Source organism: Protopterus annectens, chromosome 1.part2 (assembly GCF_019279795.1).
Source record: "Protopterus annectens isolate FY-2018-M chromosome 1.part2, PAN1.0, whole genome shotgun sequence".
Lineage (NCBI taxonomy): Eukaryota > Metazoa > Chordata > Ceratodontiformes > Protopteridae > Protopterus > Protopterus annectens.
Genome location: NC_056727.1, coordinates 166,508,567 through 166,522,592, shown reverse-complemented (window position 1 = coordinate 166,522,592; position 14,026 = coordinate 166,508,567). Strand labels below are relative to the sequence as shown.

At 43.9% G+C, this 14,026-nt stretch overlaps 1 protein-coding gene across 1 annotated transcript in view; it reads right to left on the bottom strand.

Annotated features, from left to right (window-relative positions):
* PPP2R5A (protein phosphatase 2 regulatory subunit B'alpha) overlaps positions 1-14,026 on the bottom strand; it is a gene marked incomplete in the record, with an annotated part of 2,279,188 nt that overhangs the window by 331,840 nt on the left and 1,933,322 nt on the right. Inside the window, 1 exon segment of the mRNA XM_044055395.1 lies at positions 47-174. Coding sequence (XP_043911330.1) covers positions 47-174 — 128 coding nt within the window.

Here is a 14,026-nt window from a genome sequence, read left to right as displayed (position 1 = left end):
AAGAAATTGACCTCCATCCCCAAAATATATGAAAAGCAATACGTACGGGTTCCAGTGCTCCTTGGAGATTCTGTATAGACTGCCAAACATAAGTGGTAATACTGTGTTAATGTTTTCCTCAATCAGGCTAAGAATGTATTCATTGTTCCAGAAGTAGAGTGCTCTCTCTGCTACCTTTAAAACACAATTAGAAGGAGAAATAACAATGAATAATGTACTTGTTTGAAAACTTTAAGGTACAATGAATGCAGACACGAGACAGAAAATTAATCTGTTTACATTAGTCTAATAAAATTAATCATTCAAATAAAATGCTGTATAAAATATCTGAATGTTTTCACCCCGTACACCAGTTCAAAATGGCACCTTTACTTCACTTGTGATGCCCCTGCCCTGGTCCAGTAATCAGGGAGCCTCAATCCTCACCACTAACACCAGTGAGGGATGTGTACACTGGGAGGATAAACACTACACACACAGTAAAGTACAATTTCCCTTAAGAGCACACAGAGATCACAGTCAGTCTGGGGATGATTTCTCTCTCTCTCTCTCCAGATCCCAATAAGACTCCCCCACTGGCACAGCTATAGGGTTAAGATCTCAGCCGAGTGGTCAAGCTAAAACCTCCACCACCGTCTCTATCAGTGCTTCGTGTCCCTGCCCAAGTAGCCGACACACACACACACACACACACACACACACACACACACACACACACACACTTTGAGATTTGATTTATATACAAACACACAGACACTGTTAGCATAAGATTTTCTAGTACTAGGTCTTCTCGCATCCAAGATGACATCCATCACAGGTTTGCTGAGGGATGCTAAGGGTGAATTTAAGTGATTAGCCAGGCTGCAAGGTTCAATGTTGGAAGCTGAGGATGCAGAATTTGGTTCTCCTGCTGAGACAGAAAGGAAGGTGTCTGAGGCAGGTGCCATGGAGATATTTGTGACACACTGCACAGGAGTGGGCACCAGTGCTGGTGTGGCCAGTCTGGAGCAATCAAAATCATTCTTGGTTTGTCCTGTTTGACTTTTATCAGAACTTTGGAGAGCAGAGGCAGATGAGGAAAGGTGTAGACTGACAGGTTTTTCCAGCTGAAGGACTGAGCATCCACTTTCCAGGTTTTTTTGTGGGGAGTCCTTGTGCAAAACTTGTCCAACTGGTAGTTCTGGGGGGAGGCAAATAGATCCATGTCTGGGCTCCCCCATTTGCTTGTCAAATTGTTGAAAATCCGTGGTTCCAGTTTCCACTCGTGAGGGGCCATGAGATTTCTGCTTAGTCCGTCTGACAGTCTATTAAATTTTCCTGGCAGAAATTGAGCTTATAGGTACACTTGGTAGCTCAAGGCTGTGTTCCACAATGCCATGGCTAGTCTGCAGAGGGGGTAGGAATGTGTACCTGCCTGCCTGTTTAAGTACCACAAAACCGTGGTGTTGTCCATCTTTACCATTAGTTGTCCTGGAAGAATGTAGTCCTTGAAAGCTGTCAGAGCTTTCTGCACAGCTTACATTTCTTTTTGATTGATATGTAGGTGCATTTGATATGGGTTCCATTTGCCCTGAATGCACTTCCCTACCAGGTGAGCCCCCCCATGCATAGTCTGATGCATCTGTAGTTAGGGTTTGTATGCAGGGGGTAGTGTGAATGGCAGTCCCTTGCTTTGGTGGCAGGCCTCTGCCCACCATAGGAACTCCAGGCGTAGGCAAGGTATTATAGGAATCATTGTTTCCAGGCTGTGACAATGTTGACTCCATAGACTTTTTAAGTACCACTGTAGTTTCCTCATATGCAGTCTTGCATATGGAATTAGAAGATTGCAGGAGGCCATGAACCCCAAGGCTTGCAGTATTTGTCTTGCAGATAGCAGGGTTTTTGTGGCCACTTGTTTGAAGTAAGTTACCAAATGAATTTGCTTCTCTGGCATGAGGAAAGCCATTTGGGCAGTTGTATTCAAGCTTGTACCCAGGAATGTAATCTGTTGAGAGGGTACCAGTTGTGATTTCTTTTTGTTTATGGTGTACCCCAGACAAGTTAGAACCTTTTTTTTTTTTTTTTTTACAAACGCCAGATGATTTAGAAGTATGCCTTGGTTTTCTGCCTGAATCAGACAATCATCCAGGTATAGATATATTTGAATATTTCTTTGCCTGCAAAATGCAATTACTGGAGCCAGGCACTTTGTGAATACCCTGAGCACAGTAGACAAACCAAAGGGCAGTGCAGACAACTGATAATGCAAGTAGCCTAGTTTGAAGCGTAGGTATCTTCTGCAAGATTCCCTGATTGGGATGTGCAGGTATGCTTCTTTTAAATCTAGGGTTGCCAACCAGGCATCTTTGCTCAGCATAGGAAGCAACTGGTGAAGAGTCAGCATCTTGTATTTTGGAATGTCCAGAAAGGTGTTTAGAGTAGACAGGTCCAGAACTGGACACCGTGATTTGTCTTTTCTGGGTACCAGGAAAAGTCTGGAATAGAAACCTTGTCCCTTTTCCTCTTCTGGTACCAGCTGAATACCCCCATGTTTAAGAGGGAAAGTACTTGTTTTTGAGCCTCTGCCCACTGATTTGGGGGCAGGTCTGGCCACCCGTTTGGTGTTGGCAAGGTGTGGAAATTAAATCTGTATCCCTGGAAAACTAAAATTAAAACCCATTTGTCCTGGGTTATGAGTTCCCAGTTTTTTGCATGAAGAGCAATCTTTCTCCCCCAAAGGGGCGGCTAAAAGGCAAGTGCCTGGTAATTTTAAAGGAAAGTCATTGAGACTGTTTACCATAGGAGGGAATCTTGTTATTTCCAGATTTGGAAGTGGAGGCCCCCCATTGCTTAGTTCTGAGCATCCCCTGGGACTGAAACCTGGTGTTTTTGGTGTGTCTGGGTTTGGCTTTAGAGGATCTGGAAGGTGCTGGAAAGGACCAATTCTTAGTAGGCCAGCGCCTACTAAATCTTGGAGGTTGCACTTGTAAGAAATCTTTTACAGTTTGCATAGATTTAGCTTCATCTTCCATCTTTTTTAGAACTTCTTCAGCCTTATTGCCAAACAGGCAGTCAAGATTTAAAGGAGCATCCAACAATTTCGCTTTAACATGATCAGGCAGAGATTGCTCCTTAAGCCAAGCATGCCTACTAAGCACAGACCCAGTAACAGCAGCCCTGCAAGAGGCCTCTAAAGAATCAAAACCACATTGCAAAGTATGTTTTCCAACTTGTTCAGCAGAATGCAATAAATCCTGTAAATCTTTATTTTCCACACAGTCAGAAATCAACATAATTTTCTGTTTAAGCAGTCCAATAATATGCTGTTGATATTTTAACATATGAAATTGGCAGTTTAAAGCCCTGATTGCCAAAGTTGCAGAAGTATAAACCTTTTTACCACATCTATCCAGCGCCCTGGAGTCTCTATCAGAGGGGGTAGGATTTTTAGTAGTAGGAGCCTTAATGCCTTTGAGCCCCTGAGAAATGGTTTTGGATCTGCAACAGGAATTTTGAAAAGGAACTTGTGGGACTCAGGAACCCTGCAGTAACTGTCAGGTTTACTAGGAGCCGGAGGCAGGGAATCAGGGGCCATACTGGATTCCGAAAACACATCATCTACAATGTCTAGTACAGGAGGTATAGCCAAAGGCCTATGCTGAGGTAGAAGAAGGAAATCCCTAAGCCTCTTTTTTGAATCAGAGAATTCCTAACTTTCCCAGTGGAAATGCTCCCTTAAGGTATGTAAAGTTTCCCCAAAAGAAAAGTCCTCAGGAGGGGAAGTAGAGGGAATGGAATCCTCTGCATCAGAATTCTCATAAGTAGGCATGGACAAATCCAGGTCAATAGAAGAGTCAGAAGAAACAGAGTCCTGATCAGAAGATCCATAGTCAAGCTCAGCCCTAGGCCTTTTAGAAGGGGGGGGGGGGGTTGACTATCCCTGATTAGAGTAATTAGATCTTCAGCCATTTTGATCATTTGTTTTTTAAGCATAGGGGCCTGAACATGTGGTCTAGGCGTTGTTTTTTTAGACATAGATCGAGATTTAGGCCTTAGTATTGAAGGTGAAGTCAGTTTAATATGCAAGTCTGTAGGCCTGAAAACACCCTCAGAAGCCGGTGCCTGCACAGCGGCTCCGGACCCATCCAAGGTAGAGACATCCGCGGGTTCCATAGGTGAAGCATCTTGCGGCACCCTGAACTCCGAATGGGTCTCAGTAGAGGCCTGCGAGACAGAAGTAGCGGGTATCAGGGGCTGCAAAAGCGTCTCACTGAGTACCGGCGAACTGGCGAATGGCTTAGGAGAAGTATCGTCGGCGGTTTTGGACCTCTACGGCCTGTGTCTGTCTTTACCTTTGCATTTTTTCAGAATCCCGGTAGTCGGATGGCTAACCAATGTCATTTCTGGATAATTATACCGAGAACCGAAATATTTAGAGGCAAAAATGTACTGACGACGGATAGTGCGCTGATTAAATAAAGCACAAAACCGACAGCAAGGTACGTCGTGGTCAGGGCCTGGGCAAGGATTACAGTACAAATGAAAATCCTTATGAGGTATTTGCTTTCCAAAAGAAATGCAATTATTAACTTTTACTGACACCGGCAAGGAGCAAGAAAGTTTCCCCAATGGGGTACTTAGCTTTAAGTTGAAGACTTCGATTCTGAAACTCGAAAATGAAAATTTCAGGAGTCGGCCGACCGGCACTTGCAAACTGCTTCTGCTTTGGGCACCGCACGGCAAGAAAGACTGATGTAATGGTGTTGGCTGCATGTTTTATACCCCTGATGACCTGCAGTCATGGAAGAAGGGACAGCAATCGACACAGGACCAAAGACTTTGTTAATCAGGCCGACTGAGGGCAACCTGCCAGCAGATTACCCAAATGTAATGACTGCAACAGTGAAACACAAGAACATCTGAAAGTGTTGAGATCCTGCCCTGAAACAGAAATATTTCCTGCATGATTCCCTGATAGGAATGTGGAGGTAGGCCTCTTTTGGATCTAGGGTGGCTAGCCAAGCGTCCTTGTAGAACATGGGTAGCAGCTGCTGGAGGATGAGCATTTTGAATTTTGGGATCACCAGGAAGGTGTTTAGAATGGATAGATCGAGGATGGAGCGCCAGGTGCCCTCTTTTCTGTGCACCAGAAAAAGTCTGGAGTAGAAACCTTCGCCTATCTGTCCTGCAGGAACATGCTCTACTGCCCTTATAGAAAGCAGGGAAAGGATTTGCTTTTGAGCCTCTGCCCACTGGTTTGGAGGTAGATCTGGGAACCCTTTTGGGGTTGGAAGGGTGTGGAAGGAAAATTTGTATCCCTGAGACACTATGTTGAGAACCCAGTGGTCATTGGTAATGGTGGCCCAGGTGCTTGCGTGAAAGATGAGTTTTCCTCCTAGGGATAAGTGAAGGTGAGCAGGGGGAGGGGGTGGGGGAGGGGAGTCATTGTGAGTTCTTACCATAAAGGGGTGGCTTAGAACTCCCTGGTTTTGAAGTGGAGGTAGTCCACTGCTTAGATCTCTGCATTCCCTGTGGCTGCTGTCTGGGGGGTTTGTTTCCCCAGGGACTGGGCTGGACTGGCTTAGTGGGAGCAGGAAAGGACCAATGCTTGATGGGACAATGCCTGCTGAACCTGTGTGGCTGGACCTGTAAGAAATCCTTAACTGTCTGCATAGATTTTGCTTTTTCTTCCAACTTTTTTAAGACCTCTTCTGCTTTACTGCCAAATAAGTTGCCTTTGTACAAGGGGGCATCCAACAATTTAGATATGACATGGTCTGGCAGGGGCTGTTCCTTAAGCCATGCATGCCTTCTAATGAGAGATCCAGGGTACTGGAAGAAGCTTCTAGGGCATCAAAACCACAGTGCAAGGTGTATTTAGTTACTTGACTTGCAGACTGCATTAACTCATGTAACTCTTTAGATCCTACACAAGCAGGAAAGGAAGACATTTTTCATTTGAGGAGTTCCAGGGAATGTTGCTGAAATTTTAGCATAGAGAACTTATAATTTAGTGCCCTGAAAGCAAGAGTAGCTGAGATGTATACCTTTTTACCCCATCTGTCCAGTGCTTGGGAATCCCTATCTGATGGGGTGAGATTCTTAGCAGAGGTTGCTTTAATCGCTTTAGGGCCTTGAGAAATTACCTCAGGGTCAGCAGTAGGATTTCTAAAAAGAAATTTGTGTGAGTCAGGGACTCTACAGTACCTGTCTGGTTTAGGAAAACATCCTCCACAACATTCAGGACTGGGGGGATGGTCAAGGGTCTGTGGTGTGGAAGATCTAAGAATTCCGGGAGTCTCTTTTTAGACTGAGGGTAGTCTGGACTCTCCCATTGGAAATGCTCCCTTAAGGTATGAAGGGTTTCCCCAAAGGAAAAATCTTCTGGGGGAGAGGCTGAAGGGATGGAATCCTCTGCATCAGAATCCTCATAAGTAGAGAGGGGTTGCATGTCTTCATATTCAGATGCATCAGAGTCATCAGACTCTTGTTCAGACAAAACTACAGGGGACAGATCTCTTTTCCTTTTGGAGGGGGTAGCTTGGCTTCCCCTGATCAACATGATAAGGTCTTCCGACATTTTAATAATTTGAGACTGAGGCAAGGAAGCAGGTGCCTGAGATTGGTTCGGCAGTTTCTTGGGTGTGGTTCGTACCCTGGGCCTAAGAAACTCAGTCGTTTACAAAAGAACAGTAGTCATGAAAAAAGACGTCGGTTTGTGTCGAGAATCGGTAGTGTGAAGGACTTCCTCAGAAGCCAGTACCTGCTCAGCAGCTCCAGACCCATCCAAGGTAGAGACAACCACCAGATCCTTAGTCGAAGAAGTGTTTTGTGGCATGCCAGACTCCGAAAGGGTCTCGGTAGCGTTCTACGAATCCACAGAAGTGGGCATCAGGGGCTGTGAATGTGCCTCACTGAGGACCAGAGAACTGACGACTAGCTTAACGGAAGTGTCATTGGTAGATCTGGACCTGTGCGGTCTGTCTGTTTTTATCTTTACATTTTTTTGGAGGATCTGCTGTCGGATGGCTTACCAAAGTTATATCGGAATTCGAGGACTGCAAGGGAAAATATCTAGCTACAATAAGGGCCAAACAACGGACAGTTCTGGCGTTGAACAAAGCACAGAAGAGACAATGAGGGACGTTGTGGTCTGGGCCTAAACAAGTGACAGTAAGAATGAAAGTCTCTGTGTGGTATTTATTTTCCACAGGTGAGAGATTTATTAACTTCTGATATCGGTTAGTGCAAGAAAAAAGGATCCCCAACAGGTTACTTAGATTTAGAAGACTTCAACTTCAATTCGGTAGACGAAACTCAGGTAGCGTCAGACCAACACTCGTGTGAACCGCTTCTGCTTTGGGATCCATGGCAAGAAAGACTGATGTAATGGTGTCGGTTGCCTTACTTTATACTACTGACAACCTGACGTCAGTCCTGAAGCGACAGCAACTTTAGCAAAAATACTAAGCCTCTGGTATTCGGGCTGGCCAAGGGCTACCCTGGCAGGGATAACCCAAATGTGATGACTGCAACAGTGAAACACAAAGAACATTGGTTATGTCAGAGGCTGTGTCCCTCTTTGCAATGGTCTCTTTGCCATTCACTAAGAAAGGATATAACCTCTTGGGGTAGATTGGTACTCTTGCTGTCTCAAGACAACCTACTACAGACATTTTGTCATCCCCATTTACTGGCTCTCCCACCTTTTATTCCCCACCTTGCCTCCGTGGACATTTATACGCTACATGGCCCCACTGGTTGCATTTAAAACATTTAACCCTAGGTCCTGGACTAGTGGCTTCCCCTGCTACTGGCAGATTCTGTCGGGGCAGTCTGGGCTGCCCACCATGGGTTCCCTTAGACCCATGAACTGTACTGGGTGTCCCTTTCCTGTGCAGTGATGTCCTGTTTGCTAACTCATCTACAGTAAGGCATTGTCTATCAGTTAACCAGATCCTCATGTCCTCCGGCAAAGTGCGAAGGGCTTGTTCCCTCACCAGCCAGCCAGCCCTTCAAAAGTGGTGACCTGACATCCACTCGCTCATTAATGAAAATATGTGCTTAGTTCAGCAACATATTTACACACACTCATCTGCCTTGCATCTATGCTCACAAAACATTTTCCTATAAGCTTCAGGTGTTAACTTAAAAAATTCTAGCAAACAATACAGCATTATAATTTAAAAAGTCAACATCAGATAGTTTGGAAAGAACACTTACAGCTTTACCATGGAGTAAGGGGGTCAGGAACCGTACCCAGAGCCCTTGGTCAACATCATACTGTTTACATACCCTCTCAAAGATATGAATGAAACTAACAAAATTATCCCCCTCTGTACATTGTGGAAGAAATTTACTGACCTTTTTTGCTTCTGGGATTCGGTTACTCACTTCCCCATTACCTCCATGACTCTGGCGAAAAGTCTAGCATCTCCTTTTCATGTTGCCTCTGCCTCTCTTTCTCCTTAGCTTCCAGGCATAGCAGTTTCTCATTCTCCTCAGCCTGCAGACATTGCAGTTTCTCATTTTCCTCAGTCGCTAGATGCCTCAGTCTCTCTGCTGCTTCTATTTCCAAACACTTGGCCTCCGACTCAAGTCTCTCTAGCTCCAGACAGACTTTTAAGTCCTCTATAGAAAGGTCGAGCTGTCCATTCTCTGAATATTGTACATCTCCACGGCCAGGCTGATCATCCTCCTGGTTGCTATTGTCTGATGCAGCTGTGACCAAAGCTGCAATCATGTCTGCTTTAGTCAGGTTTCCATGCACCAGTCCTTTAGCCAGGCACATCTCAGCCAACTGGCTGCTTGTCATACTTCTCTGCTGACATGTTTGCCTGCTTTCCCTGACTAACTAAGCTAATAAAAGAAATAAAAACAATCATGATATGAATTCTGAAGTTCACTGCATGGCTGACAGAGTACAAAAACACCTTTGGTGATCACGGTACACAAGCTACAGGAATTCAATATCCATACCACTACAACCAATTAATATGTGATGTGGCTATCTTACCACTATCAACCAATTAATATGTGATGTGGCTATCTCACCACTATCAAACAATTGATATTTGATGTGGATATCCCACCACTGCCAAACGATTAATATGCAACACCCCTGCCCTGGCCCAGTAATTAAGGAGCCTCAACCCTCACCACTAACACCAGAGAGGGAAGGGCATACTGGGAGGATGAAGAGTAGGCACAAGCTAAAGTAAAATTTCCCTTAAGAGCACACAGAGATCACAGTCAGTCTGAGGCTGGTTCCTCCCTCTCTCTCCGGATCCCCAATAAGACTCCCCACTGGCACAGCTATAGGGTTAAGATCTCAGCCGAGTGGTCAAGCCAAAACCTCCAGCACCCTCTCTGTCCAACCAGTGCTTCATGTCCCTGCCCAAGTAGCTGACACACACACACACACACACACACACACACACACACACACACACACACACACACACACACTTTGAGATTTGATTTATATACAAACATACAGACACTCCTGGGGAAGGCTGGCACAGGTTCACTTGCTATGCCCCCTTCTGCCCAGACTATACGGTAGTACCACCTGCCATCAACCACCCTTATCAGCTACTACAAAGGTCCTTACCAAAGGGTGTGTAATTCTACTGTGCAATGTTACTATTATCCAAATGGAAAGTGACTGAGACTTGAAGGCTATTGGAGTGGCTTGTACAGTATCACCAAATACATATGCAAGTATTCTAAAAGCTTAAATATCTCTACACAAAACCAGCCACCATTAACATGTTTAAGTATGTTTAATAATACATAATAAAAGCACAAGACACTACTCTAACAACACAGTGACAACAGAGTTTAGAATCACAGGAAATACTTTAAAATAACATAGTAGGACAGTCTCACATAAAGATAGAAAATATCTGCACTGATATTGCTATATTACTATCTCTAAGAGAAACTATGTGCTAAATAAGTTACTTACAGAGCAAGACAAAGTACTGGTGATGTTGTCAGAGCCAGAACAAAATACACTCTCTCTCTCTCTCTGACATAGTTCTTAAATTGAAAATACACATTTAATGCTGAATCATCTCAGATTGCATCATTCTTGTCACCTCTGCCTAGTTTCCCAGGCTAGCAGGAACTTACATTTTTAACATGTCTCTGTTAAAAATACTCATCTCTCAGAAGCTGACAATTCTCTCTTAGAAGCTTGCCTGAAGTGGAAGTCGTAAAACAATTACTTTTGAAACCTGTAATTACCTCTGTTTCCAGACAATAGAAAGAAACCTCTATTTACTTATCAAATTATTTTCTTAGAGTTTTGCAAATTAACTCTTGTATATTCCAACGTTTACTAGGAAACCATACATTTGCACTGACATATAGTTTAAACACATTTTTGTTTTTTTTTCAGCAGGCTGTGGTTACAATCTTGAAGTTCAGTACAGAACATACAGTTTTCTTACATTTTTAAGGCAAGCATACAAATCATATTACTATTCACAAATGACATAGGATTACTTACAAAATTCTATCTAGCTGAGCTGGCAGTGTCACATTTCTATACAACTCATATTAATATTTTCAAATGGCACATAATTATTTACAAACTTCCAGCTAGCTGGGCTGGCAGCATCTCGGTTTATCACATCCCTTTTACTACTGCTGCCCCTACAGAATAAAGGTGTAATTATGGTCTGCTGATAACTTATAGTTTTATCTCAAACTGTGATCCCTGGCATCTTCTCTATGACCATGCCTACGCAACATGCGATTGCTCATGGTTTGACAAGTGCCAATCTCCAGTGTGTCCAGACTCTAGCAGAGGGAGCATATGTACAAAGTGATAGTACAACCTTAAGGCCTTGATCAGAGGACACTACAACTCCGTCACATACAGGTAAAATCCTGAGTACATCACAGCCAGGGTTGCCAGATTTCCAGCACCCCAGGGACAAAAAAGAAGAAGAAGGTCTCTCACGGCAAGGGAAGACCAAAAAAAAAAAAAGGTCCACATTAAAGAACTGAGCTCACTCAGTAGCTCTAACCAGCTTGGAGACGGTGATGAAGCCTTGCCAAATGAAGCAGTCAGTGTAGTGCAGGTAGCTACTGCAAAGAATACCAAATAATCACAGACAGTCTCTGTCTCTGTGAGAGAAAATGTTTTGAATTTGTATCCTTCAAGGCTATGTGCTGGAGCATGCATATTGTCAGGTCAAACAGTCACCTTTCATTAATGTTATGAGAGTTGATCTACAGTGACCAGTTTATTGTTTTGCACTGTGGTAATAAGTAATGATCTGCATGGGAAGGTTTCAGTGTTTCTCAGTAAAGGAAGTTGTTTACTTCAATTCAGAGACCGCGTGTGTGTATTTGTGTCCGCATATGCTGAGCAATTCCAGTTTAATGCATTGCAGTTCATTCAATGGGACAATCAAAAAAAAAAAAAGCGAGGCTGGCCGGGATAAACCAGCCTGATCTTGGGACAGTCCCGCCCAAATAGGGACGTCTGGCAACCCTGATCACAGCTGACCCAAGTTCAAACAGTGGCTAGGGCACCTATGAGAGCTGGCAGGGGAGAAGGATGGGAGTAAGCAGACACTGGCAGAGATGCAATTGTGAGCAAACCCCAATGATAACAGGCTGTCTAAACCCAATTCTTTAAATATAGTTTGCATGCTTTACTCTTGTGTCTACATGCCTGCCACATGTAATCTCACTTTGCAGTGTACAAAGAGAGAAAGCAAGTCAACAGGGGAATGCATTAACCAGTAAATATTTACTATGGTGCTCAATCTAAAACATATACAATGTGTATAATTACATACACAAAATTTGCAGTTTTCTTTTAAATCCTCATAAATCATGTACATTGGCCATGAGATCTGCTGGCCATGTACACTTTGCTCAGCTTGGATTTACTCTTACTTTTAAGTACCATTTCCTCTGGAATCACACTGACAGACAGGAAGACCATAATGGAAATTACGCTATACAAGGGTATTTTCCTCTAACTAATACACTCCTACATTTGAGTTAGCAGAAAGATGTAGGTAGGCTTGGTTCTCTACAAAAAACACTTTTTTGGTATTTTTAGGTGGTTTGTATTTTTCTCATTCTGGATATGAGCAGCTGCATTTTTAGACACCCTAATCGAACGTGTTTTTTTTTTAAGTGACATGTTTATACAAAGGAAAAAAAAAAACAATTCCACAACCTTCCTGCACTATAAAAGATTAGTTGTGTAAGAACTTATCATAACAATAGATGTCCCTCTCTTCTCTGTTGCAGTATTCTTGACTTAGGGGAGTTGCCTGCCAAGGTGACAACTTGATGTCAGCCAGTATACCAAAGTCTTTTACTACCTATGGTACGCAGTACATGTGACGTTGGCCGACAGCAGATGGCCATAAAGAGATGTACGCTAGCACCACCCTCAGAACTGAAGTTCCAGACGGACTAATGGAATGAGGATCTGTGCATCCAAGAAAGGCAAGAAGTGGGGAAAAGGAGGGAGGGGTTGGAATACTACAACAGAGAAGAGAAGGACCTCTATCATTATGGTAAGTTCTTACACAACTAATCTATGTCCTTCTATTCTTCTGTTGCAGCATTCCTGACTTAAGGGAGATTACAAAATCTCACGAAGAAAGGGTGGAGGAAGTGGCTGAGGAATTTTCAAGGAATCCATGGAGAATGACCCTGGCAAACACTGCCCTGGATCTAGAGATGGAGTTGGGCTTATAGTGTCTGGTGAAGGTGTGGACAGAAGTCCAAGTAGCGGCTTCTAGGATACTGTTGGTATCCAAAACCCTACGGAAGGCCCCTAAATAAGATACTGCCCTGGTAGGGTGAGCTTTGACTGAGCCAGGGAGAACCTTACCATGGTCAGCGCAGTGAAAGGCAAATTTGGATATCCAGTTAGAGATGGTCTGTTTAGACACAAGCAATCCCAGAGCCCTGCGATGGAAGGACACAAATAATTGGTCTGCTTTCCTAAAGGATTTAGTCTTATGTAAGTAGAACCTGAGCTGTCTGTGTACATTCAGAGTGTGCAGAATCCTCTCACTATCACTCTGGGGAGAGGGAAAGAACATTGGTAGGTGAATTGCCTGGTTTAGGGATAATTCATTGACAACATTTGGCATGAATGAGGGCTTGGTCTACAGGGACACTGTGTCTTTATGGAAAGATAAAAAGGAGAAGAAGCCATAAGAGTTTGCAACTCTGAAAACCACCTGGCAGAGGTAATGGCCGCCAGGAGGACTGTCTTCCAAGTGCAGTATTTGAGTGAGCTACAGAAAGCAGGTTCTAATGGTGCTTGAGTTAATTTCTCTCATACAAAGCTGAGGTCCCAAGGTGGAGACACCAGTATCCTGGGGGGGGGGGGGTCTGATATGAAGGGCACCTTTGAGGAATTATTTTGCTTTGAACCTGGAAGCTACGGGAGGAGTTAGTGGTAAGCAAGCAAAAATAGCTGCCAAATGAGCCTTGATTGAAGAGTATGCTTAACCCTGAATTAAGCAAATTTACACAGACAGAATAGAACCACAGGTGGGAGCACTTTCAGTGAGTCCTGGTTCCTAGCCTGACACCAAACACAGAACCTCTTCCATTTGGAGGTAAGATTTTCTAGTAGTAGGTTTCCTGGCCTCCTGCAGTAATTGAAGCAAGTCCGCAGAGTAAAGGTGTCTGAATGGTATTAGGGCTCTATGACCCACAGGGTTAATTGGAGGGTTTCTAGATGTAGGTGTAGGAGTGATCCCTTGTTCTGTTTTAACAGGTCCACTCAGTGGGGTAACTTGTGGTGACTGCCCTTCACTAGGTGAAACAGAAGGGGAGAACCAATGCTGTCTTGGCCAATAGTCACCAGCAAGATTTTTGGTTATTCTTGTTAAGACTTTCAACAGGACTTTGGGGGTGAGTGGAAGGAGAAGGAATACATATAGGAATTTCCCCTTCCATGGTACTGAAAGTGTATCCACTTTCCATGCCTGAGGATGATACTCTCTGGCACAAAACTGAGGAATCTGTTTGTTCATGGGGGAGGCAA